At 41.3% G+C, this 26,377-nt stretch overlaps 1 protein-coding gene across 1 annotated transcript in view; it reads left to right on the top strand.

The window, feature by feature from the left end:
• rxfp2l (relaxin family peptide receptor 2, like) overlaps nucleotides 1-26,377 on the top strand; it is a 68,601-nt gene that overhangs the window by 5,765 nt on the left and 36,459 nt on the right. Inside the window, exons 3-9 of the mRNA XM_060832319.1 lie at nucleotides 1,242-1,322; nucleotides 1,580-1,685; nucleotides 10,488-10,559; nucleotides 12,041-12,112; nucleotides 18,175-18,246; nucleotides 23,725-23,793; nucleotides 26,135-26,206. Of these exons, the coding sequence (XP_060688302.1) occupies nucleotides 1,242-1,322; nucleotides 1,580-1,685; nucleotides 10,488-10,559; nucleotides 12,041-12,112; nucleotides 18,175-18,246; nucleotides 23,725-23,793; nucleotides 26,135-26,206 (544 nt within the window). The remainder of the gene's footprint in view (nucleotides 1-1,241; nucleotides 1,323-1,579; nucleotides 1,686-10,487; nucleotides 10,560-12,040; nucleotides 12,113-18,174; nucleotides 18,247-23,724; nucleotides 23,794-26,134; nucleotides 26,207-26,377) is intronic.

The following is a 26,377-nucleotide window of genomic DNA, read 5'->3' as shown; positions in this document are numbered from 1 at the left end:
ACAGGTTGATAGAGTTAGTTAAGAATGCATACGGCGTGTTAGCTTTTATTGGTAGAGGGATTGAGTTTCAGAACCATGAGGTCATGTTGCAGCTGTACAAAACTCTGGTATGGCTGCACGTGAAGTATTGTGTACAGTTCTGGTTGCCACATTATAGGAAGGATGTGGAAGCATTGGAAAGGGTGCAGAGGAGATTTACCAGGATGTTGCCTGGTATGAAGGGAATGTCTTATGAGGAAAGGCTGAGGGATTTGAGGCTATTTTCACGAGAGAGAAGAAGTTTGAGAGGTGACTTAAGAGGTGTACAAGATGATCAGAGGATTAGATAGGGTGGACATCATTCCTCGGGTGGTGATGGCCAGCATGAGGGGACACAGCTTTAAATTGAGGGGTGATAGATATAGGACAGATGTCAGAGGCAATTTGATAGATATGTATCTTGAAAAATCAATGGTGTTATGACCTGCCTCCAGACAATTTTTCATGTTAATATATTTTGTTTGGAAGGGACTCTCAAGGCAGTCTTGCATTCAATTTACTGTAGAGATAGCAGATAATGACATGTTTGATTATTGACTTTGTGCCAACTGCCTTTGATGACATAAAAAAACTTTGCCCCAACCTTTGTCAAATATAGTGATATTTAGATCCAAAGTAATCAATGGCATAATGTTTACCTTAACTAGTTTGCAGAGGATTGGTTATACAAATTGTCATATAAAAAGCAAAATTTCTAGGATTTAGGCAAAACTAGTCTCCTGAAAGCAATTAGATTCTGGCTGTTCTTGCTGTTTTTAAAAGACAGGGTTGAATTTCTAGGAAGCAGTTGGACAGCCAGTAAAATATACAGTAGCCAATGCCCAGTCGCAGTTTCAGAGCAGAGTTGGTTATCTGCTCCACACTAGAGATGGGGCCATGAAAGGCCTCAGCCTGAAGCCAAATGGTTCACCCTCTTCTCCGAGCAGCCTCATGGCTTTGACCTCATATTGATTAATTTAGATCCTTGCCTCAGAGGATGCCTCCATATTGAACTACCCACCTCTCTTGTGTGACTGTGAGTCAACCATCTTACTAAGAATGTGATGCAGAGGTCTCCAATTAGGAGGCAGCCTCTGGGAAGATTGTACCTCTTTCTCGCTCCTAGCAAATCTGATTTTAAAGCCACTTTGGAATTTATCTCAAGAGTGAAGCTTTGATATAATCTCCTGCGTCACTCATCGGCTTTATTTTTCCTGTTTCAGCTGACATCTATGGCTGGCCAAAACTTGTAGATTGGTACTTCGACCAAGTCACAACTATTAGTGATGAATTAGAAGATTGCTGTGAGTAACCAGATACTATACCTGATTTGTAGATTTGTGTTTCCCATTTGAAAAATAGCTTAATTAGTTGCCAAAAAATTGCAGTCACACAGCATTATACAGTTATCAGGACTTTAAATTCCTGAATTTAAAAATTCCAATTCCCAGTTCCCAGTATTGCATCTCTGTGTAGAGAAAGTTTCCTAATGCATTCCTTTGTGATTCTGTGTAATATTTGTGAACTTTTAACTCATTGACAATCTTACACTTCATTCCAGTACTCGACTTGTATCCAAACAGATGTATGTGTGAAGGTTTTAAAATCACCTGTGAAGATGCAGGGCTTAACACTGTGCCAACAGTTTCCACCAATGTAACAAAACTGTAAGTGACTTGACCATTCCTCTCCTTAAGTAACACAATTACCAGAGTGATGTCCACATCAAACAGACTTCAGTGTTTCTTTGTTTTTGGAAAGCAGTTTTCCCACCTCGTTCCAGACTTTTACACTTCCCTATGTTTTTCTCTCTGACAACATAAGAAACAATTTACTTACCAAGTCCACAAAGCCATCTACAATCTACTCATATCTGAAGGAAGCCTCTTTGATCTCCAAAGATTTGGGAGGAAATGCCAGAAATAAAGCGGCCACCTCATTCCTCCTGCATTTTATCTTTAATAGCTTTTCCGCTAATGATCAGAGTTAGAAAATTTCTAGAAAGAAAATTGATATTAAAGTAATTCCAGAATTTTTATTGGATGTGCTTACAGAAATGTACAATAGAAAGCATAACATTGATCCTCCATGTGTGGGGAGTGATAGCCTAGCGGTATTATTGCTAAACTATAAATCCAGGGGCCCATGATACTGTTCTAGGGATCCGGCCTTGAATCTAGCCACAGCATATGGTGGAAATTGAATTTAGTAAAATCTCTGGAATTAGGAATGTAATGATGACCATAAAACCATTGCTGATTGTCAGGAAAGCCCATTTGGTTCACTAATGCCCTTTAGGGAAGGTAACTGCTGTCTTTACATGGTCTGGCCTACATGTGACTGCAGACCCACAGCAATGCGGTTGAAGTTTAGTTGCCCTCTGGGCAATTAAGGATGCTGGTCTTGCCAGTGATGCCCACATTCCATGAAGAAATAAAGAAAAGGTTACCCTCAGGATGTGTATTGGGATGGTGCTTTGTCCACTTGGCAGTGAAGTCACCCTAGTTATTTAAGTCAGAGTTTATTTTTATTTTTTCAGAGGATGCAGGTGTGACTGGCAAGGCTGACATTTGTTGCCCATCCCTAATTGCCCTTGACTGCCACAGAAGGCATCACAGTTGTTGCTAGATGACTGACCTGCATGACTCACTGTGTATGGCCACAAACCAGCTGGGTTTTGAGGGAGTAGAATTCCTCCAGTTCCAGTATGGAGCAAACTTCACATCTTGTGCCTGAGACACAATGTGTGCTGTCAATGACAGCCTGCATCATGGAAAGGTCTCCAATCCAAGCAAGACTACAATTCTCTCCATCCGTTTGTGTCTGGCAAAACAAAATGAAATAAAGTTAGCTGTCTTTGATTCGGGAACCTCACAGAATAAGAATGACAAGCTACAAGATAATGCAAAAATCCCTGATTCCATCCTAGCAGGGGCCAGATGAGTAAAGTTTCATTGTCCTGGTAATGTTCACAGCCACTGGCAAAGTAGTTCTTGCCCTGCTTTGGGGTTAGAATTGTAACTGCATTGAATGGCAGATTCCTGTGAGGATGTCTGGGTTGAAATGCAGAAGTCTTATGCATTGTTCCTCATTTGAAGTTCGGGCAGGAACACTTTGCACAGATATGGGCTTCTGCTGATATCACTTCTTCCTGTGTTTCTCCTCAACTGTTCAGTCACTTGTTTGGAAGCTCACTGCTCAACCATGCAGTCTGGCTTTATTCCAAGAGGAATATTTATTAATTTCTGGGAGCAGCTAGTGTATGCAAAGGTTTTGTATTCAGTAAGCTGACCTTCAACATCTACCACATCGCTCCCTAAAAACATTCACAACTTATGAACAGCACGGTGGCTCAATGGTTAGCACTGCTGCCTCACAGCATCAGAGACCTGGGTTCAATTGCAGTCTCAGGTAACTGTCTGTGTGGAACATTCTCTTCGTGTCTGCGTGGGTTTCCTCTGTGTCCTCCAGTTTCCTCCCACAGTCCAAAGATCTGCAGGTCAGGTGAATTGGCCATGCTAAATTGCCTATAGTGTTAGGTGCATTAGTCAGAGGGAAATGGGTCTGGGTGGGTTCCTCTTTGTAGGGTCAGTGTGGACCTGTTGGGAATCTAATCTAAATCAGCCAGGATCTAACCTGTAAGTAGTTGGTGATCATTTGAAATAGGGTGGTGGTGGTTTTCTTCCCCATAATAAGTGATGTTAAGAGACGGCATAGGTTACTGTGAGGAGCTGTGAAATTACATTAAGTCAATGTTGTACACTGATCTGCCTGTTCTGCATTAGCAGCTTGCTAACATCTTCACTGCTGTGACACCTGATGTAATTTGTGGCTGGAGTGCATGCATGCACATTGGACATATTCTTGGTTCATCTACAGCATATGTAGTGACAACAAGATACGCTAGCCACTCTACATTCATGCCCACTACCTATATATAAGAATTCATTGCTGTTATATGTGTCTTACCTTAGTAAACCAAAACTGTTTTAAAACTTTGTCTTCTGCCTCAATCTAGGTTGCTAATGCAAAACAACATCACAATCCTCCTTGATGACCAATTCATTAGATACAGACAACTGGAGCTTCTGTGAGTATTTCTCTAATATTAAAAGAATAAATTAGCTAGCCATGGAACCCTTCAAAATGCACGAACCAAGTGTGCTATATTTAGTCTGATTGCAAACTTGATTTGTGATTTATAGTTTACACAAATCTGAGCTAATGGTTTAGGAGGAAAAGTGCAAACCTTTGACAAGCAGACAAGACTTTGAAATTAGATTATAGAAGATGGATCTATGCTTAATGCTCATGGTTTGTCTTTCAGAGAGACATTCCTACTTATTTTGACGATAACCAGTTATTCTACCCCCACCCATCACTCCCTGTCCCATGGTGAATCATCCATTAATTAATTAGTTCCTCTGGTTTGATTTTGTACCTCATAAGTGCCTCTCATGCTCTTATGCTAAAAACAAACTGAACAGATGTGCTGCAGAAAATTCCCCTCACACTTGAGTATGTTCATAACATTGAAGTACATGCAACCTGCTAGCACTGGGAGGGAAACAGGAATGACAATTCTACATGAATTACCTAATTCTGATCACCAGTATTCACACAAAAGAATGGTATAACCTGCAAGATAGTAATCTGCACAAAAATAACACCCTTTACAACATTTGGATTTTATATGTCTATACTGACAGACACTAAGTTCTCCTCAGAACGAGGGTCTAATTAAAAAAAAAACTCAGCTTGTAATATCTTCCAATAAAGTTACTTAGTTACTCAATACCAAGTCATTCCTGATGTTTTGTGGATTACTAAAAATTGTGAATGCTGATTTGAATGTTAGATTGTCTACATCTCACCTCTTATTATTCCTATCTTTTCCCTGCCATCGATTGCTTTAGCCAATGAAAATCTATCTCTATCAGTCCTGAAATCTCCAGTCACTCCAGTATATTTGGGGGTGTGAGTCAAAATTATTGGGTGGACAGGGGGTGGGAAGTGCAACTTCAGAATTCCATTAATCATCATCTGGCCTAATACTAATTTTAATATGATGTTCATGTGTTCTTGATTCCCCCACCAGAGGAACTGTCAGACTGAGAACATCCTTTTAATATTTTAAAACTCTTCCAACTTTTGTACAACAAGAAATGGATACAATCCATGTTTACGACCACTTTGCATTATTTCAACTTCTGACTTCCGGTATTATTGTAATGAATCTATGCTGCACCATTCCAGGAACAATATATACTTATTAAGATGCAACGCCCAGAACTGAACACCATGCTCCAAAAAGAGCTTGAAACATATTGATGCTTAGATTTCTTCCATTTTTATATTAGTCCAACCAGCCCTTTTTAAGATATTTTCTGTACTTGTACATTATATTTTAGTTACAACAGAAATTGCTGGAAAATCTCATGAGGTCTGGTAGCACCTGTGGAGAGAAATCAGAGTCAATCTTTCAGCTCCAGTGACCCTTCTTCAGCACTGGATTAGATTTTACTGATTTGTGTACTTAGTCCCATAATTATTTTTCTTGTGTCCGAAGTAGACATGTGCAGACTTGCTTACATTGAACTAGTTTACTATAATTTATTCCCATACCTCTTCATCTCTGCAACTTCCTGCTCTTACCTGCACTACATAGACCCACTCCTAACTAGGCTGTAACCAAATTTACCAAGACAAGCTTTTCAGACAGCTGTTATATAAATTGTAAATGAGAAAGGTACCTCGTTAGGCTCTAGAATATAAGCTCACTGGGAGTAACAACACCTTTTTTAAAAGATTTGGAACTTGAATTTTTAGAGCACTTTTAAAATAGTAAAATGTCCAAAGGACTTCATTACTGAACAACAATTTGACACATAGCTGGGAACAGAGGTTGAGAAATTAAGGAAAGAAATCTGGGGCAAAATTTCACTATCATCCAGCAGCAGGAAGGAGAGCCTTCATAAATCTGTAGGTATCTTTCCCATTGTCTACACATCTGACCCTGAACTGGAAGCAACTTTGTTGGGGATGGATGAGGCCTTGGAAGATTTGTACATGAGCACCATGACCAAGAATGAGCAGAGGCCCTCAGTGATAATGTGGTGTCCCTCACCATGTTTCCCACCTCCCAGGTGTATGCCCTTTCCAGTCTTCCAAACGTAACCTCCTCCAAAATCACCACCACATGCTCCAGCCTCCTCACTCGGCCCTTGTATCAGAGAGACCTCTGGATGTACTTGCACTCTAAACTCTCAGCACATTGTTATGTGGGAGTTTGTGTTGTCACAGCATTTGAGGGAAGCTTCACTCAGCTGATACCAGATATGAGGAGACAATCTTAAGATTGAGTAGGTTAGGCCTGTATCTGTTGAACTCCAGAAGAATGGGAGGTGATCTTATTGAAAAATGCAAGATTCTTAGGGTGCAGGGTAAATACAGAAGGGTTGTATCCCCTGTGTAAGAGTTTGAGAGCCAAGGGTATAATTTCATAATAGGGGTTGCACATTTAAGACAAAAATGAAGAGAAATTTCCCTTTCCAGAGGGCTGTTGAGGCTGGGTTGTTAGGTATATCCAAGGCTGAAATCAGCAGATTTTTAATCAAGACGAGGATTGAAGGTTATGGCGAAAAGGCAGGAAACTGTATTTAAAGGTTGTCAGATTAGCCATGATCTCCCTGAAGGGTGGAGCAGATTCAACGGGCACAATGTTGCTCTTCTGTTCCTACGTCGTCTGGTCTTACAGAGTGAGAAATGGGCAATGATAACACCATAAACACTTGTTTATTTGTGATGTCGTGGTTTAGACTCTGGGACACCAGTGTCCATGAGCTACTTCTCATATTTATGCAAGGAAGGATATATTTGCCACATTAGGGAGTGTAAAACATGTTCATCAGGGTCATCGCTGAGATTGTGGGGTTGTTCTGTGAGCAGAGACTGGGTTTGTGCTCTCTCGAGTTTCCAAGAATGAGGGATGAAACATACAACATTCTTTCAGGTCTTGACTGGGACAATGAAGAAAAGATTTTTGCCCTAACTAGGAGTGGGGTTCTGGAACTGAATCACAGTCTCTGAATAAGGGGTGGCGTATGTAGGACTGAGATGAGGTGAAACTTCTTCATTCAGAATTGTGAATCTTTGGAATTCTGTACCCCAGAAGCCTGTGAAAGCTCAGTCATTGAGTATATTCAAGACAATTTCTACTTATTATAGATATCAAGGGATATAGCATGGGAAGATGACATGACACAGAGATAGAAGATCACCTGTGATCAAGATGAATAGTGCAGCAGGCTCGTGGGCTGAAAGCCATTGTTCCTATATTCCCTGACCTTGGAAGCAGTTTCACCCCATGCCACTGGAGGGGAAGCAGTTCAGGCATATTATGTTCATGGAATTTCAGAAGACAATGATATTTGAGAAGCAGTCAGTAATGATTAAGTGAGGAGATACACATTAGTAACTAACTGAACACAGCCTACAAAAGTGGGTGGCACGGTGGCACAGTGGTTAGCACTGCTGCCTCACAGTGCCAGAGATCTGGGTTCAATTCCTGCCTCAGGTGACTGACTGTGTGGAGTTTGCATGTTCTCCCCGTGTCTATTTGGGTTTCCTCCGGGTGCTCTGGTTTCCTCCCACAGTCCAAAGATGCGCCAGTCAGATGAATTGGCTGTGCTAAATTGCCCATAGTGTTAGGTTAGGGGTATGGGTGGGTTGGGGGTCGGTGTGGACTTGTTGGGCCAAAGAACCTGTTTCCACACTGTAAGTAATCTAATCTAATGTTTGAGAAGTCTTGTAGTGTGGAATGTAATATTTTACCAGTGTACTTGTACAGCACACAAGTTTCTCTTTTTGAAACCAAAGTAGAACTTTGGTTCTACTGCATCCATTACCTTGAATGTTATGATACAGCAACTGCTGGAGAAATTTAGCAAGTCAGGCAGCATCTGGAGAGAAAAACAGTATTAATGTTTCAAATCCAATACAATTTTCTTCTTGAACATTTTTTGTAGTGAAAATTCAGAAAATGGAAACCGATAGCAATAAAAAGTGAATGTCTCAACCTGTGTATAACACATTCATCACTCCTTGAGTCCCCTTGGATTTTTAAAAATCTGCCATTTTCACCAGTAAATAAGATAGTGGTAATTTCCTCAAGCAGGCAAGTTTTGTAAAACATTCAGCTCCCCTCAAGTTAAGAGCTATTCCACTGTGAGGATTTACATTCTACCTGTAATAACATTAATCATAATCTACAAACATAAAGACAAAACTAAAGTGCCAAGAAATCAAAATGAGCAAGTTCAAACTTTTTAATCTGATCTGCTCGTCCATCTTTATTTCGGCTGTTCTTTCCTACTTGATGCCCTTTACAGAATTCTTTCTTGATTGTTTAATGTTATATTTTTGTCATGAGCCTTGGTTAGTGCTCAACTCTGAGTCAAAATTCTCTACCCCACATCTCATAAGGCAGTCGCATTTCAATATGGAAGCACTGGAAGTGTCATCTTTCAAATAAGACATCAAACTGGGACCTTATCTAAACAATGATTCGAAGAAAACATGAGGAGCTTTCCTCATTGTCTGGGGCAATATTTATCCTTCAATCCATTTCATTAGAACACATTGCCATCTGTTTCTTATTTGTGGCAACATCCAAGAGGCCTTTTCTGTTGCATAAACGTCAATGAAGCGTGTGGCGGTTGTAACGAAATTGCAGCAGACCCCCAACAAAGAACTGGCCAGGGAATAGTTTCAGCTTCTAACTCTCCCAAAAGACACATTTCAGCTCCTTAGAACAAAAGCAAAGAGAATAGCCAGTGCCCTGCAGAACAGCTTCCAGAGCATGATGACCCTGATGCATGCTTCTGTCTCTCAGGGTTTTCAGGATCAGATAGCTACTTTCCAAACAGCACATGCTGTTTTTGTCCACTGAACAGTATAAATCAAATGCATCGGCCGTCAAATGAAAGAGCTGACTATTGTAGAATAGATTCTGTCATTTAGATGTAAAAAATGATTTTCCAGTGTATCCAAGGTGCCCTCCATTCATTTCTCAAAAATAAGACAGCAAGCTGTGTACAAACTAAAAACCATTGTTGGAATGAAAATGATTAACATACTAGCCTCGGATTGAAAGCTGGCCATTTTCAAAAGACTGCACTAACTTCATGCTGCATTAATGCCAGGCAATGACCATCTTCACAAGAGAAAATCTAACAATTGTCTTTGATGTTCAATGGCATTACCATCACTGAATCATCCACTATCAGAATTCAGTGGGCTATCATTGACCAGAAACTGAACAGGACTTGCCACATAAATACTGTAGCTACAAAAAGAGGTCAGAGGCAGGGAGTTTTGCAGCAAATAAACTCACTTCCTGACTCCCCATGGTCAATTTACCATCTGCAAGTACAAATCAGGGATGTCTTGAAGTACATTCAACGTGCCTGCCTGAGTGTAGATCTAGCAACACCCTCTCAGGACAAAGCAGCAACCTATCCATCAGCCTAAACTCTCACTCCCTCCAGTACCTATGCATGCTGACAGCAGTGTGTACTGTATACAAAATGCCCTACAGTAACTGGCTCCTCTGCCAACTTGAAGGACAAGGGCTGTGAAGATGTATGTGAACACCACTCCTAGCATGTTCCCCTTCAAGTACTCACCATCCTTGGCAGCTCACTGTCATTTTTCTAAGAGCAATTAGGGATGAGGAGCAAGTGCTGGCCTAGCCAGTGACAGCCACATCCCATGCAAAGAATGAGAGAAAGCTCAAGTAAACTCTTCTTATCCTGTTATTGTACTTTATAGAAATAATTAAAAATTATTTGTGAGGCAGATGATCTGGAATTAAACATATACATTCACAATGATTAATCCAACTAGAGCGTTTCTTTTGAAACCCTGGCTGCTGATACACAAACTTCATCTCAGATGGAGCACTTCCTGTAGGCTGAAACACATTTTGTGCAAGAAATTTACCAAAGATCACATTCTACCTGTGAAAATTCAACAGAAATGTCCCAAGCTTTGCCTATTGCAGGGTATCAGGCAGGAGGTTGGAAGAATACAACAAGCCAGGCATCATCCGAAGGTGGTGAAGTCAATGTTTCAGGTGTAACCCTTCTTCAGGACTGGGTGGGAGTAGGTATAGGGGGAGCTGCAGATAAAGGGCTTGCAGGGCAAGAGTGGTGAAATGGGGAAAGGTGAAGTCAGGCAGAGGGTACGACCTGGTTGGTCAATGGGAGAGATGAATCCTGTAGGTGGCTGAGAGAAGTGAAAGGGAGCGGTAGGGGCTGGGAAGGGAGTCGGGGGAAGGGAAGGGAGATTACTTGAAATTGGAGAACTCAATGTTGAGTCCTGTATTGTCTGAATCCTGTAGCCTGTTAGTTTGCTTGTTCATTTCCTTGCCTGTTTCCTCAAGTCACTGCTTGTCCTTTCTTCCATAGGATTTTGCAAAACAACTCAATACATTCCATCTCCACCAGGGCCTTTGCAGGGCTTTTTCATCTGAAGAGACTGTAAGTATTTAAAGGCATGTCATCTCGCATAACCTCTCAACTCGGGGAAATTATAGACTTCTGTTATAGACCAGGCCAGACCCCCACAAAACATTTCAAGAAAGTAGCCCAGACCCTAACTTTACTAGTTGTTTTAAGCAGGTTAAACGCAGATATTCCAGGAGTGATGTGAGCTGGTCAAACCACTTGGTTTTAAACAAAATAGAATTTGTTTACAAGATTACCGAATGAAACATAAACAAAAGAGAACAAAATACCGAATAACTTAACCTATTCAAAAACTCAACAGACTATCCCCACTTAATGATACTGTTCCAAATGCTTGCAACAATCCCTATAAACACCCCTTGGCACAAAAGGTAAAATCAAACATAGGGCTTACAGCAGAGATATCAGACAGAGAGGGTTAGCATTGACCTACTTCTCTTGGGGTCCAGCAGCTTCACAACACTACTGCTTGCTAACCAAACCATACCAAACCAGAGAGAAAACTGAGCTGGGAGAACTGGCCACTCCCCTTTCATTGTAGAAGTATTTATTTTCAAACTTGAAAGCATTTTTTCTGAGGCAGTATCTATTAGCAATTATCAAACTGGCCCTAAAACCCATCCAAACCCAGACTTTTCGGAGTCTGTGTCTTTTAGAGCTCCTAAAAAAAAATGAAGGACAACATAACCTTTGTTAAAGTATTGTCACACCTCAACACCACTGATTTTAAATAAACTGTCTCGTGGTGATTTTGAAACACTAATTGTTTTTCATTGAACCAGTAAAATTCTACAAAGTTTAGTCTAGGTTCTTCAATAATCTGTACAAACTACATGTAATTAAGCAAGCTCGGTGGAACAGTGGTTTAGAACGTTGTTTTCAACTGGATTGATGGAATTAAGTCTCCTATCTCTTTATCCTGATGAAGAGTTTCAGTCTGAAACTTTGACTTTCCCGCTCCTTGGATTCTGTCTGACCTGTTGTGCTCTTTCAGCCTCACATCTATTGGCTCTGGCTTCCAGCATCTGCAGTCCTTACTGACTCTCATCTCTTACAAGTGTTCCAAGATTAATAAGCTTTGTGGTTACTTCAAGCCAGAAGTCTTGGTGTCTCTGCTTTCACATCACAAAGTCATCAATTCTAGGATATTTTAGATGGAGGGAGCATGGACAGTCGAATTAGTCCTTAGTATGAGACGCAAAACCAAGTTTCCACTTGCCAGTTCAGTTTGAGATTAAGGATTCCAGAGCACTATTTGTACAATGCATGGACTTCTCCTGGACAACCCACAACCTTTATGAATAAGAACGAGACAGAGTATTGGTGTTTTACCAAGCACATACCATGTGCTATTTATCTACAGTATTTCAATATGTAATATTGAATATGCAAATAGTAAAAATATATTTTGTGAAGCGTGTTGAGATGAAATAAGATACTACACCAATGCAAATCTTTCTTCCTTTAACAACCTTTTTACTCGTTTACACCAGATATCTCAGTTTGAATAAAATCTCCGTGCTAAAGCCAGGAATATTCCATGATTTGCATCAACTTGAGTGGCTGTAAGTGTTTTCAAATATTTTCATGTTCCATCTGTGGAATATTTCTCCTAATATGGTTTAATTATTATTTTGTTTTATGTTGCAAACTTCTAAGCAATAAACCAAGTCTTAAAAGCATGAATAAAAAATAAGTGCTGATAAGTTTGAAAAACTTGAGGCAATGTATAAGAAGTAAATCATCAATACATCAGAGAAGCAAAAGCAAAATATTGAGCATGCTGCACATCTGAAATGAGAACAGAAAATACTGTAAACATTCATCAGGTCTAACAGTTTCTTTGGTACATAAGCTGCCAGACCTGCTGAATAATTACAAATGATTCTGGTTTTATTTTTAATAATACAACAAGTATTTGTGTCATATAACTTCCACGAAATACATAGGAGAACAATTCATGAGAAATCTCATCTGGGTTTTGAAGTTAAATTTCTTTCAGATGGTTTAATCTCCAATGATGTTGAGGAGCTGGAGTTTTTGCATCATCTGCATGCTGTTTATAGATATTGCTGAGATCTTATGCTTCGGTTGCCACCAAAGGAAACAAGTGCATACTTTGTGAATTTTCCTATGGCCCACTATCAACTCCCATGGCTCCTCATTCTCCCCATGCAACCTATTTGCTGCTACTCCCATCTCCATGGTCTCTTAAACCTATTAAACCTATGCCTTCCTACCCAGTCTTCATGGCCTCTCAAACCCTCATACCACCTTATTCCCCTATACTCAAACCACATCGCTCCTCATACTCCCTATGCTAACCTGTGTCCTTCTACACAAGCTCCTGGCCCCTTATAATTCCTATGGCAACTTAGTGCCAACTCTTGCCAATGCAAGCTCCATTGCTACTCTTTGTCCTTTCCTCCATGCCAACCCGCTTGGCATCTACAATGGGAAACTTAAGGAGCAATGCTGACTTGGTTATGTGTCTATTAATAGCTCAAAACTACATATTATAAATCAACATATTAAAATTTCTCCAACTAATCTCTCATTAAAACATTTGGGCGCTAAATTGTTTGGCAGCTTTAACAGCTGCAAATGTGTTGCTGGTCAAAGCACAGCAGGCCAGGCAGCATCTCAGGAATAGAAAATTCGACGTTTCGAGCATAAGCCCTTCATCAGGAATAAGAGAGAGAGAGCCAAGCAGGCTAAGGTAAAAGGTAGGGAGGAGGGACTAGGGGGAGGGGCGATGGAGGTGGGATAGGTGGAAGGAGGTCAAGGTGAGGGTGATAGGCCGGAGTGGGGTGGGGGCGGAGAGGTCAGGAAGAGGATTGCAGGTTAGGAGGGCGGTGCTGAGTTGAGGGAACCGACTGAGACAAGGTGGGGGGAGGGGAAATGAGGAAACTGGAGAAATCTGAATTCATACCTTGTGGTTGGAGGGTTCCCAGGCGGAAGATGAGGCGCTCCTCCTCCAGCCGTCGTGTAGTTGTGTTCTGCCGGTGGAGGAGTCCAAGGACCTGCATGTCCTCGGTGGAGTGGGAGGGGGAGTTAAAGTGTTGAGCCACAGGGTGATTGGGTTGGTTGGTTCAGGCGGCCCGGAGGTGTTCTCTGAAGCGTTCCGCAAGTAAGCGGCCTGTCTCACCAATATAGAGGAGGCCACATCGGGTGCAGCGGATGCAATAGATGATGTGTGTGGAGGTACAGGTGAACTTGTGGCGGATATGGAAGGATCCCTTGGGGCCTTGGAGGGAAGTGAGTGTGGAGGTGTGGGCGCAAGGTTTACATTTCCTGCGGTTGCAGGGGAAGGTGCCGGGGGTGGAGGTTGGGTTGGTGGGGGGTGTGGATCTGACGAGGGAGTCACGAAGGGAGTGGTCCGTGTGGAAGGCTGATAGGGGAGGGGAGGGAAATATATCCTTGGTGGTGGGGTCCGTTTGGAGGTGGCGGAAATGGCGGCGGATGATACGTTGTATGCGCATACAACGTATCAACCTCCGCATACAACGTATCATCCGCCGCCATTTCCGCCACCTCCAAACGGACCCCACCACCAAGGATATATTTCCCTCCCCTCCCCTATCAGCGTTCCGCAAGGACCACTCCCTTCGTGACTCCCTCGTCAGATCCACACCCCCCACCAACCCAACCTCCACCCCCGGCACCTTCCCCTGCAACCGCAGGAAATGTAAACCTTGCGCCCACACCTCCACACTCACTTCCCTCCAAGGCCCCAAGGGATCCTTCCATATCCGCCACAAGTTCACCTGTACCTCCACACACATCATCTATTGCATCCGCTGCACCCGATGTGGCCTCCTCTATATTGGTGAGACAGGCCGCTTACTTGCGGAACGCTTCAGAGAACACCTCCGGGCCGCCCGAACCAACCAACCCAATCACCCTGTGGCTCAACACTTTAACTCCCCCTCCCACTCCACCGAGGACATGCAGGTCCTTGGACTCCTCCACCGGCAGAACACAACTACACGACGGCTGGAGGAGGAGCGCCTCATCTTCCGCCTGGGAACCCTCCAACCACAAGGTATGAATTCAGATTTCTCCAGTTTCCTCATTTCCCCTCCCCCCACCTTGTCTCAGTCGGTTCCCTCAACTCAGCACCGCCCTCCTAACCTGCAATCCTCTTCCTGACCTCTCCGCCCCCACCCCACTCCGGCCTATCACCCTCACCTTGACCTCCTTCCACCTATCCCACCTCCATCGCCCCTCCCCCTAGTCCCTCCTCCCTACCTTTTACCTTAGCCTGCTTGGCTCTCTCTCTCTTATTCCTGATGAAGGGCTTATGCTCGAAACGTTGAATTCTCTATTCCTGAGATGCTGCCTGGCCTGCTGTGCTTTGACCAGCAACACATTTGCAGCTGTGATCTCCAGCATCTGCAGACCTCATTTTTTACTGGCAGCTTTAACAGTTCATTGTCTATTTTGACAGTTCTAATGGGTTTATGCATTTTTAAGTACATTCAAGTCAACGTTTTGCAATCTCAAAGTGCACCAGACACTCCCAAAGGTTCCTGGCCAATCCTGAACAACTGACCCACTGATGATCAGGTGTACCTTCCTCCCCAAGGTGGACTGGGTTACCACACCTCTCCAAAAGACTGCTTTAGCTATCCAAAAGAATTTATTGAAGCAAACTTGCTCTGCCCTGGTCTGCACTGTAAATTCGGGATTCTGGACTGTGAGGACATGAAGCTCTGATTTAAATGGAATCATGCATGAAAAGTCGATAAGTTTGTCTCGAAAGATACCAAAAATGATGCTTATGAAACTGGGTCTTCCAATCCTTGGGGTTTTTTGGTACATCCAACTGTCCTAACTACCATTCTGACTATTCTAAGTTCCCAAAGACTGTAAAAAAAGGAATAAAAAGAATCGTGTTACCTGACCAATCCAGCACACAGCACTATTTTTTTGGTTAGAGGAAGAGGACGAGTGGGAGACACTTACTAACTAGTGTTTCGGGTAACACAACCGCCCAGATATATTACTTCACTTATTCGGTAGTCCCATGTCCGCTCCTGCTCAATATGCATTCCACCTATTCATGATATAAGTTTTTAAAACCAGTGACTCAACTTCCCGTCAGCCCCTTTGTCGATGCTCCCGCTCTTCTTGCTGCTGAAACAAAAATACAGGGCCCCCATGCTTAAGGTAAGTGCTTTAATCAGTGATTCACCTACCCATCAGCCTTCCCGAAATGCTCTGTAGCCTACAATATGGAGGAGACACTTTGCAATACATGCACTGACACTGAGGTTCCTGAATACATGTTCAGTACCTTTCCAGAGGGAGAGACGAAAGGGCAATATTGAGCTAACCTGTTGTAAACACACAATAGTGTTTTCCTGCTGCCAAACACAACCAAGTTACAAATATTTTTCTCAACCTTTTTTGAAGAAGTTGATATTGAATTTGAAAATTTTGTCTAGTCTCTTAACTTTGTCTAAACTCTCGTACAAAAATGAGATACCCCCTTGGCAACAAGACTAAAGACTTTTGAACAGCTATTCATTACAGGACAAAGTGCACCTTATTCTCATTGATTTATCAGGAATTGAGTGAACAACACATAATAGAACATATACACGTCTCATAATGAGAGGCCTTACAGTTTTCCAACTAGGATCACAAGATTGTATTTTTTCCAATTCCATTACTTTATTACAATGGAGTCTTTGCATAACACATTCTACTCCCTATACAATTGTATTCAAATCTATGCACAGTCACCAAATGAACATTTAAGCCATAAGTACATATCCAGTCACTTGGTGACCAAGACTGAGATACATCGCTTTTTCTCAGGATTAAGAATGATTTGCTTGCTCTCAGTTTTGATGTCATAGAGTCATAAAGTCACAGGGATGTACAGCATGGAAACAGACCCTTCAATCCAACCTGTCCATGCCAACCAGATATCCCAACCCATTCTAGTCCCCACCTGCCAGCACCCGGCCCATATTACTCCAAACCCTTCCTATTCATATACCCATGCAAATACTTCTTAAATATTGCAATTGTACCAGCCTCCACTACTTCCTCAGGCAGCTCATTCCATACACGTACCACCCTCTGTGTGAAAAAGTTGCCCTGGAGGTCCCCGACCCCAGGGAAAAGACCTTGTCTATTTACCCTTTCCGTGCCCCTCATAATTTTGTAAACCTCTATAAGGTCACCCCTCAGACTCCGATGCTCCAGGGAAAATAGCCCCAGCCAGTTCAGCCTCTCCCTATAGCTCAAATTCTCCAACTCTGGCAACATCCTTGTAAATCTTTTCTGAACCCTTTCAAGTTTCACAACATCTTTCCGATAGGAAGGAGACCAGAATTGCACGCAATATTCCAACAGTGGCCTAATCAATGTCCTGTACAGCTGCAACATGACCTCCCAACTCCTGTACTCAATACTCTGACCAATAAAGGAAAGCATACCAAACACCTTCTTCACTATCCTATCTACCTGCGACTCCAGTTTCAAGGAGCACTCCAAGGTCTCTTTGTTCAGCAACACTCCCTAGGACCTTACCATTAAGTGTATAAGTCCTGCTAAGATTTGCTTTCCCAAAATGCAGCACCTCGCATTTATTTGAATTAAACTCCATCTGCCACTTCTCAACCCATTGGTCCATCTAGTCAAGATCCTGTTGTAATCTGAGGTAACTCTCTTTTCTGTCCACTACACCTCCAATTTTAGTGTCATCTGTAAACTTACTAACTGTTCTGAGATTGCTGGTAAGTCCAGAGTATGATCCCTGACTTGGACACATGCTGGCCAGTCAGTTTTGAGAAGCGCAGGAGAGGCAGGAAAGATTATTAGTTCACTCTGTTGCCTCGACTTCACCTCTGCATATACCTGATGAAGTCTCTTAATGTTCTCAGTGCCTTCCCAAATATACATTCTCAATTTTAATAAGTCACATAACAGAGGTTCCAATGAGTCCAATGCTTTGAATCATCCTTTTTGCTATCTTCCTGGGATTCTGAGTTGAAAAGTCACTTTGTGAATCTGATGTCATCTGATGCATACCCTTCTAACACGTAGTTCTACAGCCACAAATTGAGATGTTACCTTCCATTGTGATTAAAAGGAACCAGCCTTGGGCAATTGTCTGGGTAGAGTTTGCACATTCTCCCTGTGCTTGTGTGGGTTTCCTCCCATAACTAAAGATTTGCAGATCAGGTGAATTTACCATGCTGAATTACCTGTACTGTTCAGGGATGTGTAGGCAAGTTGCATTAGTCAGGGGTAAATGTAGGGGAATGGGTCTGGGTGGGTTACTCTTTGGAGGGTCAATATGGACTTGTTGGGCTAAAGGGCCTGTTTCCACACTATAGGGATTCTATGAGTCTGCAATGATATTAAGCAAATTTAATAAAGCAGTTATTCTGATTATATGATTTTTCTTTAAAGGCATAACCAGTTCTGATCCTGTGCTGACCAAAATTGTTCCAATTCTCATTACATCAGGTTCCAAATTCAATGAGCCTCCCAGTTCCTAATGCTGATTTTGATATATTATCTGTGCACTAGAGTGTTGTACTTGTAAAAAATGATGCATTGTTAGGGAATCAGTTAAGTGATAATCTAAATTCTTCTTCTGTTATAGCATTTTGGACAACAACTTGATACAAAGTATCACACCAAAGACCTTTGTTGGCCTGAAGTCTGTCTTCTTCTTGTAAGTAGTGAATAATTGACACGTCTTTTACTATTGAACTGTTTGCTCACTCAATGGGTTTAGACAGTGACACTTTGGATCTCTGTTGCTAACTAGAAGTTGGCCATCATTTCTCTGCTCAGAAAGAACCACACCCTTGGTTGTGGATTGTAGATTGTGGAGCTCACGTCTGATTCCAGGATCATTGGGATTTGTATCACATGGAATTGCCCGAAACCTCCCTCCACCTATCGCATCTCCATCGCCCCACCCCAAGTCCCTCCTCCCTATCTTTTATCTTAGCCTGCTGGACACACTTTCCTCATTCCTGATGAAGGGCTTATGCCCAAAACGTCGAATTTCCTGTTCCTTGGATGCTGCCTGACCTGCTGTGCTTTTCCAGCAACACATTTTCATCACATGGAATTGTACAAAATGAACAGGCATTTTCTACCGGTTGAAATTTCAGAACAAACAATTATCAATTACACCATGATAGTTATAATCTGGGGTGTTCCTTTTGAATAGTCTCCTTGGTCAAGTTACAAATCAACTCTTAAGCAGGACCCAAACAATTTTTTTTTGGAACCATTTCTTTAGCTGTCACCATTTAGATTGAGAAGCTATCTGGCTGACAGGTTGGTCAGTCTGTGACACTTGACCAGGATCAGGTAGCACAATTGAGGATAGACAGAGAAATGACGGGTTTAATTTTCTTGGCTATATGGTGTTGAGTGTGGAGGCAACAAGGCAGGGGACACTGGGAGATGAGTGGGACCTACATTGAGATAGTTCCCGTATCCATTCTACCAACAGGAATGTTTTCCGGTGGGGTCAACTGTGCGGAGGCAGGTAGGCAACTAGATACAATACTGCACCATCATCAATCACTATGCTGCAGAGCTGACTATGTTCAAGTCTTTGGCAGAAAGATGTTGTTTCCTTCAAAGGCTGTGAGATATTTTTCTTCCACAGCACTGACAAGGTCTTTTAGTACCTGGCAACTGTCCTAATCACTGTACTAGTTTCTTATATGTATCATTTATGCTTTTGCACCTTAATACTTGAATAAATTCTCCTTATCAACTGTTACAAAGTTCATCTTTTCCTCTAGGATTGATTTAAGCTGAAATGGACTTTTGCCTCACTCACCATCTGATGGCTTTCCTTCAGTCAGATCTTCTTTGAACTGTAACAAATTTGACAAAGACTCATCAGCAATATCTACAGAAATTCTCTCTTCTGAATTTTACTTTAAGGCATGATAGTCATATTTCTCTGCTAATCTGTAGAAAGCACGAATGAAATCCTTCCTCTAGATGTTCTATTAAATCTTGCTCTTTTAAGAATTGTGTTAGGTTTGATATTGAAGTAATTGTCAAAGGCTTTTAGTATCTTTCAGAAGTATCTGTTGCCTCTTTATGATTGGCAAGTTTTAATATCATAAACTATACTCCCAGTTGTTTACAGAAGTATATTTACTTGTTCTGCTTCTGATTGAATATCTAATTTGGAAGGTATTCTGTATCTCAGAAATTGATTTTTTTATAACATGTCATGCTATATTTGATCCATTTCTGACATTATGTCTTCCTAACAATATTATTTCTGATGCCACAACCTCCTAATTGGAGAATATATTACACTTGTTTAAAAGACTTTATTTCATAGTAATAACAGTACTGCTGCACTTTGCTGCTGCATTCAAGGATATTCCCATTTTATTTTAGCTAAAATGGAGGATACATACCTATTTTACAACTTCACTGTATGAACCTAACTGGTTGCAGTTTCAATAAATAATCCCAATTTTAATCATGATTGAACTAAATGGTTCCCACACCTTGCAGTTTAAGTAAATCATTCTGTCTGTATCATGCCTCTTATGAACGAGCGTCCACAGTTTTCTAGATCAACTTAAACTCTCTGAAAACTTTCTATCTCCCTTTCTGTCCGTTTAGGCTTTTAACCTACCCAACATTATCACTTTAATTGTTGGCTTTGCAATGTCCCTGGGTCAGCAACCTTGTCTTAATATTTCTTTTGTGGTCCTTTACTTTGGTGTTTATAGCTGTCCCCTAAGTTAATCGCTTCCAAAGCAGTGATGCTAAATCAGAACTAAAATAATTTTTTAACTTATCACTTTTTTGGTCGTGGTTTACTGCACTTTTTGACATTTTCCCCAACTCACTGGGGATTTTAAGCTTCAATCATGGAGACTCTAATGTTTGTTTGCTCATTGTTCAACTCTGACTTCACACTGTTCTTGCAGACCATAACCTTGTGACACAGTATGTAACTTTGGAATTATCAATTCTCTTTCTCCTGGGAGTTGCCTAAGTTTCCTTTTTCAGTGGGTCTCTTATCAGACCTGAAATGCTTTTACCATTCACTGAATTGTTTCTCCACATTGTCATGATGGTTTCATATGTAGATTTCTGAAACATTCAACTCTTCACTGCTGCTAACTGTGTCTTGGGAGCATGGCAACTTAAAGCTGGGATTGAAGATGTCACACTACTGCTCACCATGTGCTGTACAGGCAATCAACTCAAAGGTGCACAACTGCATAACTTATTGTATAGGTAGGCCAGCTCACAACACTGTATGTAACCTCATAATGAATGATGCTGCCAACATTTCCTTTAGGTGTAGGAAACTATCGGGCCTGTTTGACCTAGAGAAAATCCACTGCCTGATCCGCGTATGAGAATCTCTAGTAGTTGTCAGGAATGATTTTATTATGTGCTAACAATTCATTTCAGATTACATTCCTTTGAAACTGTTAGAGACTTTGAGCAGTACCAAATGACAGGGTGCACTCTGTCAAGATAGCAAGTTGTTATGCCCCAAAGTCTATTTGACATCATTATGTGGTTGGTGCTTATGGCACCTTTTGTCTTTATCTTGGATAGTGCCAAGTTTCTTGAATGGTGTTGGAGCTTCACCTATCCAAGTAAGTGGAGAGTATTCTATCACATTCCTGATTGTGCCTTGGATATGGTGTTCACACTTTAGAAAGACAGAAGATGAGTTATTCACTGGAAAATTCCTAGCCTCTGATCTGCTCTTGTAGCTCTATTTAAATGGTTATTCGAGTTCAGTTTCTGGTCAATGGTAACCCTAAGATGTTGCTAGTTTTGGGATTCAGCGATGCTAATGTCATTGAATGACAGGTTTAGATGATTAGATTCTGTCTTACTGAAGATGCTGATTGCCTAGCACTTGTGTGGCATAAATATTACATGCCATTATCAGTCTAAATCCCATGAGTTTAAAAAAAAATGTGAGTGAACAATCAGGTAAACTGTTTCAATGCCATTGGTTGAAAGAATGTTCAGCCACTGTTGCTGAAACAGAGTAAAATGGTAGATTGCAGAAATAAAATATGTAGATGCTGGCAATCTGAATGAAGAGAAGAAAATGTACTCAGTAGGTCTGACAGCATCTGAGGAGAGAAACAGAATTAATGTTGATGGTCTGTGATCTTCTATCATAGAAGTAGAGAGTTGTCTATCATACTCTTGACATCCACCTTTTAGATGGTGGACAGACTTTAGGGAGTCAGGGGGTGAGTTACTTGCTGCAGGATTCATAATCTCTGACCTGGTCTTGCAGTCATACTTGTATTGTTGGTCCAGCTCAGTTTATGGTCAATGATAGCACCAGACATAACCTCCCTACATTCTACTTTTACATCTTACTTCTACATTCAATTGAGCAAAGAAATTACTCCAGTTCAATAACTAACCCAAGAAAATGCCACTTTTGACAGTGCAGTGCACCCCCAATATTTCATTAAATTGCCATCATGTTACTCATAGTTGAGATTAAATAGTTATAGAGTCTTAAAAATGTACAGCATGGAAACAGACCCTTCGGTCTAACTCGTCCATGCCAACCAGATATCCCAACCCAATCTAGTCCCACCTGCCAGCACCCGGCCCATATCCCTCCAAACCCTTCCTATTCATATACCCATCCAAATGCCTCTTAAATATTGCAATTTTCAATCGTAAAGTGTTTTAAGTTGGACAAACGGTTACTTGAAGTATAATTCTGCAGTATGTAGACGGAAGGGTGGATTAAGAAAGGCAATTATTAGCGAAGGGAAATTAATGACAGATACTACACCTGACATGGAGATGCCACTGTTGGACTGGGGTTGACCATGTCACAAGTCACATAACACTAAGTTATAGTCCAACTGGTTTATTTGAAATCACAAGCTTTCAGAATGTTGTTCCTTCATCAGATAAGGATAGTGCACAATCAGATGAAAAAGGAACGCTGCACTTTCTGGAATATTAAAACTGTACAAGACAGAAGAAGTGGCAACAATGTGCTGAACAAGACAAGTGATATTCCCAGTGATCATGGAAATGACACAACAATTCTGAATAATATTAATTGTAAATGAATAATAACAATGTCTACTACTGGAAAAGGAAAATTCTTTAAATACTGTGGGAAATAGATGGTTAAAGTTGGGAGACAGGAACCATACTGCACTCATCCACATGTGATCTACTCATATTTATAATCAGATCTTTCACCCGAACCATGTGCCATTTGAAAATCCTTTGAGAATTCCCTTTTAATCAAATGAACAGTGATTATTTTATGGAGAGAAAACAGAGTTAAAACCGTGTTTTGGAATTAGCTCTGAAGAAGTGTCACTGGACTTGAAACATTAACTCTGTTTGTTCTCCATAGATGTTGCCAGAGCTGCTGAGTCTCTCCAGCAATTTCTGTTGTTGGCTGTCTCAGATCACCAGCATCTTCAGTTTTTTTGTTTTCTTTTAGCAGTTATTTTATCTTGAAACCGATATTGTTCCATAAAATGTGGAAGTATTTGCATTTTCTCAACTTAGCACTGACAAATATTGAAGTTGTGTTTAAATCTGTTATTAAATATTTGCATTAGCGCACATTGTCAGTTCCTTTTCTAAGACCTTTGTGGGCACAGTAACAGGTTCACTAACATCAGTCATACATCTCACTTTATTAAATTTTATTAAGGTAGTTCATCTTATAGCTAGTAACTTGCTGTTGGAGTTTTTAAAGATTTTGCATTTTAAATTTTAGTTTCTTCTCTTACTTTCCCATTTGACTTGGTTTTTATTTTGTTTTTCTTAAATCAATCTTTCTTTCTCTCTCCTTACTTTTGTTTCCGAACTGATTTGCCTGCAATTCCCCAATCTTAATTCATCCGCTTTTTGAGTCTTTGTTCTGTTTCCTTGTCAATTCTTAAATCTTACACATTCAGCAGAGATGCTAGTAGAGCATCAATCACCAAGGGGCCTGATATACCATGGCTTTGTAATAAGGGATGTGTTGTGTTAACACTGAGGGCATCTTCCATTGTAAAACCCTTCGAGCTGAAGAGTGCAAGAGGAAGCTGCTCTACCCCAGCAGAATGTGGTCTAATGTTTCAGCATTGTATAAACTTTCAGTCCAGAATTCTTCATTTTTAAAAAATTCTTCTTCTTCTTTCAGATATATGATGAATAATTCATTGGAAAATATTCCCAATATCTGTTCTGTACTTCCCAAGCTGAAATGGCTGTAAGTATGAGAATGCACAGAAGTGCCTTTTAAATTATTTAATATTGGTTGAAAGTTGTGATGATAATGAGAGGCCAAGTATGGACTGTGGAGGTTGACGTAAAATTCATTTAAATCTGTCTCTCGTTATTTTCTTGAAAAGCTTGAGATAAGAAGGGGAAAGGGCTATTCTTGGTCTCTGCATCCTCATACGGAGCTGTAGCTTGACGCCATAGAGAACCTTGTTCCAGCCTTCTGCCTCCTCTTAATAGGGGATGTGCTGCAATGTCCACCACCTGTAAGAGGGACTGCTGAGACATGAGAACTGTCAGCCGTCTCAGTGGCCTTCAGCACTCGGGCAACATTTTATCTTCAATGGGGCAGATGTTCCATTTCAAGCCACTTAAAGCTGTTAAATGACTGACAGGTGTGCCAGCTAAGCACAGGCAAGCTCACTTCCATGTGAAATCTAGCTCCAAATTCTCATTCGCTCTTCAGGAGATTTTCTTAAGAGTTCATTTTTGATTTTCAGGAGCAGCCTGAAACTTTTGAGTTTTTCCTTCATTCTGCTCACTCATTTATTAGATTTTGCAGTCAAGTTGTAAAAACACCTTCCATATTTTTGTTGACCTGTAGACTTCTTGGCATCACATGGAAGCAGAATTAATATCATTAATATCATTAATAATTATAATTCTTCCATTAAACTTAAGGCCACAAAACTCAGGGAAAGCATTAATTTCTATATTTAAGTTGATACAAGAAAATGCACATAAGATAGTGACAAAAGTTTATTTCAAAATAACAGATACATTTCAACACATGAAAAGCTGCCACTCAAGACATACCAGTTTGGCATGGTGGCTCAGTGGTTAGCACTGCTGCTTCACAGCTGGAGGGACCTGGTCCGATTCCAGCCTCAAGCAACTGTCTCTATGGAGTTTGCACATTCTCCCCATGTCTGTGTGGGTTTCCTCCCACAATCCAAAGATGTACAGGTTAGGTGGATTGGCCATGCTAAATTGCCCATAGTGTTCAGGGATGTGTAGGTTAGGTGCATTAGTCATGGGAAATTTAGAGTAGTAGGGTGGGGAGTGGATCTGGGTGTGTTACTCTCCAGCGGGTCAGTGTGGACTTGTTGGGCCAAATGGCCTATTTCCACACTGCAGGAATTCTATGATCTTCTACAGATGGGTGAGGACATAGTGACAGCATATCTGTCTAAGCTGGAAGATTCTAACCAGGCAGATTTAAATTTTACAATTGACAGTGACATTTCTCTCCATATAGTAATTCCTGAACATGTGTGTCCATAAGCTAGAGATTCCACATTCATTTGCAATGAATTAATTACTTCAGTAATTTCAGACTTTCCTGGTTTCTCATTAATTTGGTATTCCTTTGGTGATTATGTTTACAATTTTCCTCTACCTCTGCTGCTTGCAAACTGCCTCAGACCCCACTTCAGTCTCACTCTCCTTGCAGTCTGTCTATATGCTCCCTTGCAGCAACCTCTTTCACCATCATGCTGCTCCCTCTGTGACCTAACTCCACATCCCCCCCCTCACCAACCTTGCCCTTACTCCCTTCCACCATGCCTGACTTCCCTCACTCCCTATGCAGCCTGCCCACCCTTCTGACCTACACCCTGCTCGCTTGCAGCCTGTCCCTTGAAACCTCTTGCAGATCCTCCTTACCGTCTCTTCCCCCCCCAAGTCTCTTTCTTCTGCTAGTCTCTCAGCCCCTTTCCCACCTCACCCCAAATGATGAAATCCCGCTCCCAACCCACACCATCCCCTGTAGATCTGGCAGATGAATCTCCTGATACTCAGCTTCTCAGCCTCATTCCCGAGAAAAAGCCTCGTGGTCTTAACATCCCAGCATGGCCAGGCCTCAGCTCCCTTCAAAAAGCTCTCCTGGCACACTCTTGTTTATTTTTTTCTCTTTCATACTTATCTTGCAAAGTGTTCTTCCAAACACAGGCTGGTTCTCTTCCACGTTCCCTACTATGAACCTTTCGGGAATGAATTTGCCGTCATTCCCATGTATTTTGAAAAGTGACTGCGCATAGTTGTGTAAGCACCCATAATACAATGACATAGCTGTTTGGGTTTCCAATCTCTTTAGGATCACATTGGGATAGAAGGCAATGTGGACAATATATTAAAGGGTTATTAGTTCTCACAGAACTTCCACCCAAAACAGAATGTCCAACTTCTAGGAGTTGAAGGGAGAAAATCAAGTGAAAAATTGAATGTGGGGTAAAGAAAAATTGAATAACAATATTGAATTAAATTTTTTAACATGTATTGCTGTGCAGAGTATACCTGCTAATTTTCACAATTTGTTGCAATTGAAACAGGGATGTAGAAGGGAACAATATTGAGTCCATCGAAAAGAAGAATTTTCAGGCATGCAACAAGTTTGATGTCCTGTGAGTATGCCATGGAGCTCTATTCTCTGTAGTTGACTCATTGGTAAGATAATTGTCCTTGTTTTCAGGGAGGAGCAGGGTGACCAGTGGACCAGTGCACTTCTCCACACATGGAAATCTCGAACTTTGTTGAGGCTGCAATCAATTACAAAACTGACTTTGAAGGACTTC

Source organism: Hemiscyllium ocellatum, chromosome 11, assembly GCF_020745735.1.
Source record: "Hemiscyllium ocellatum isolate sHemOce1 chromosome 11, sHemOce1.pat.X.cur, whole genome shotgun sequence".
NCBI lineage: Eukaryota > Metazoa > Chordata > Chondrichthyes > Orectolobiformes > Hemiscylliidae > Hemiscyllium > Hemiscyllium ocellatum.
This window is presented reverse-complemented; position numbering and strand designations above follow the sequence as displayed.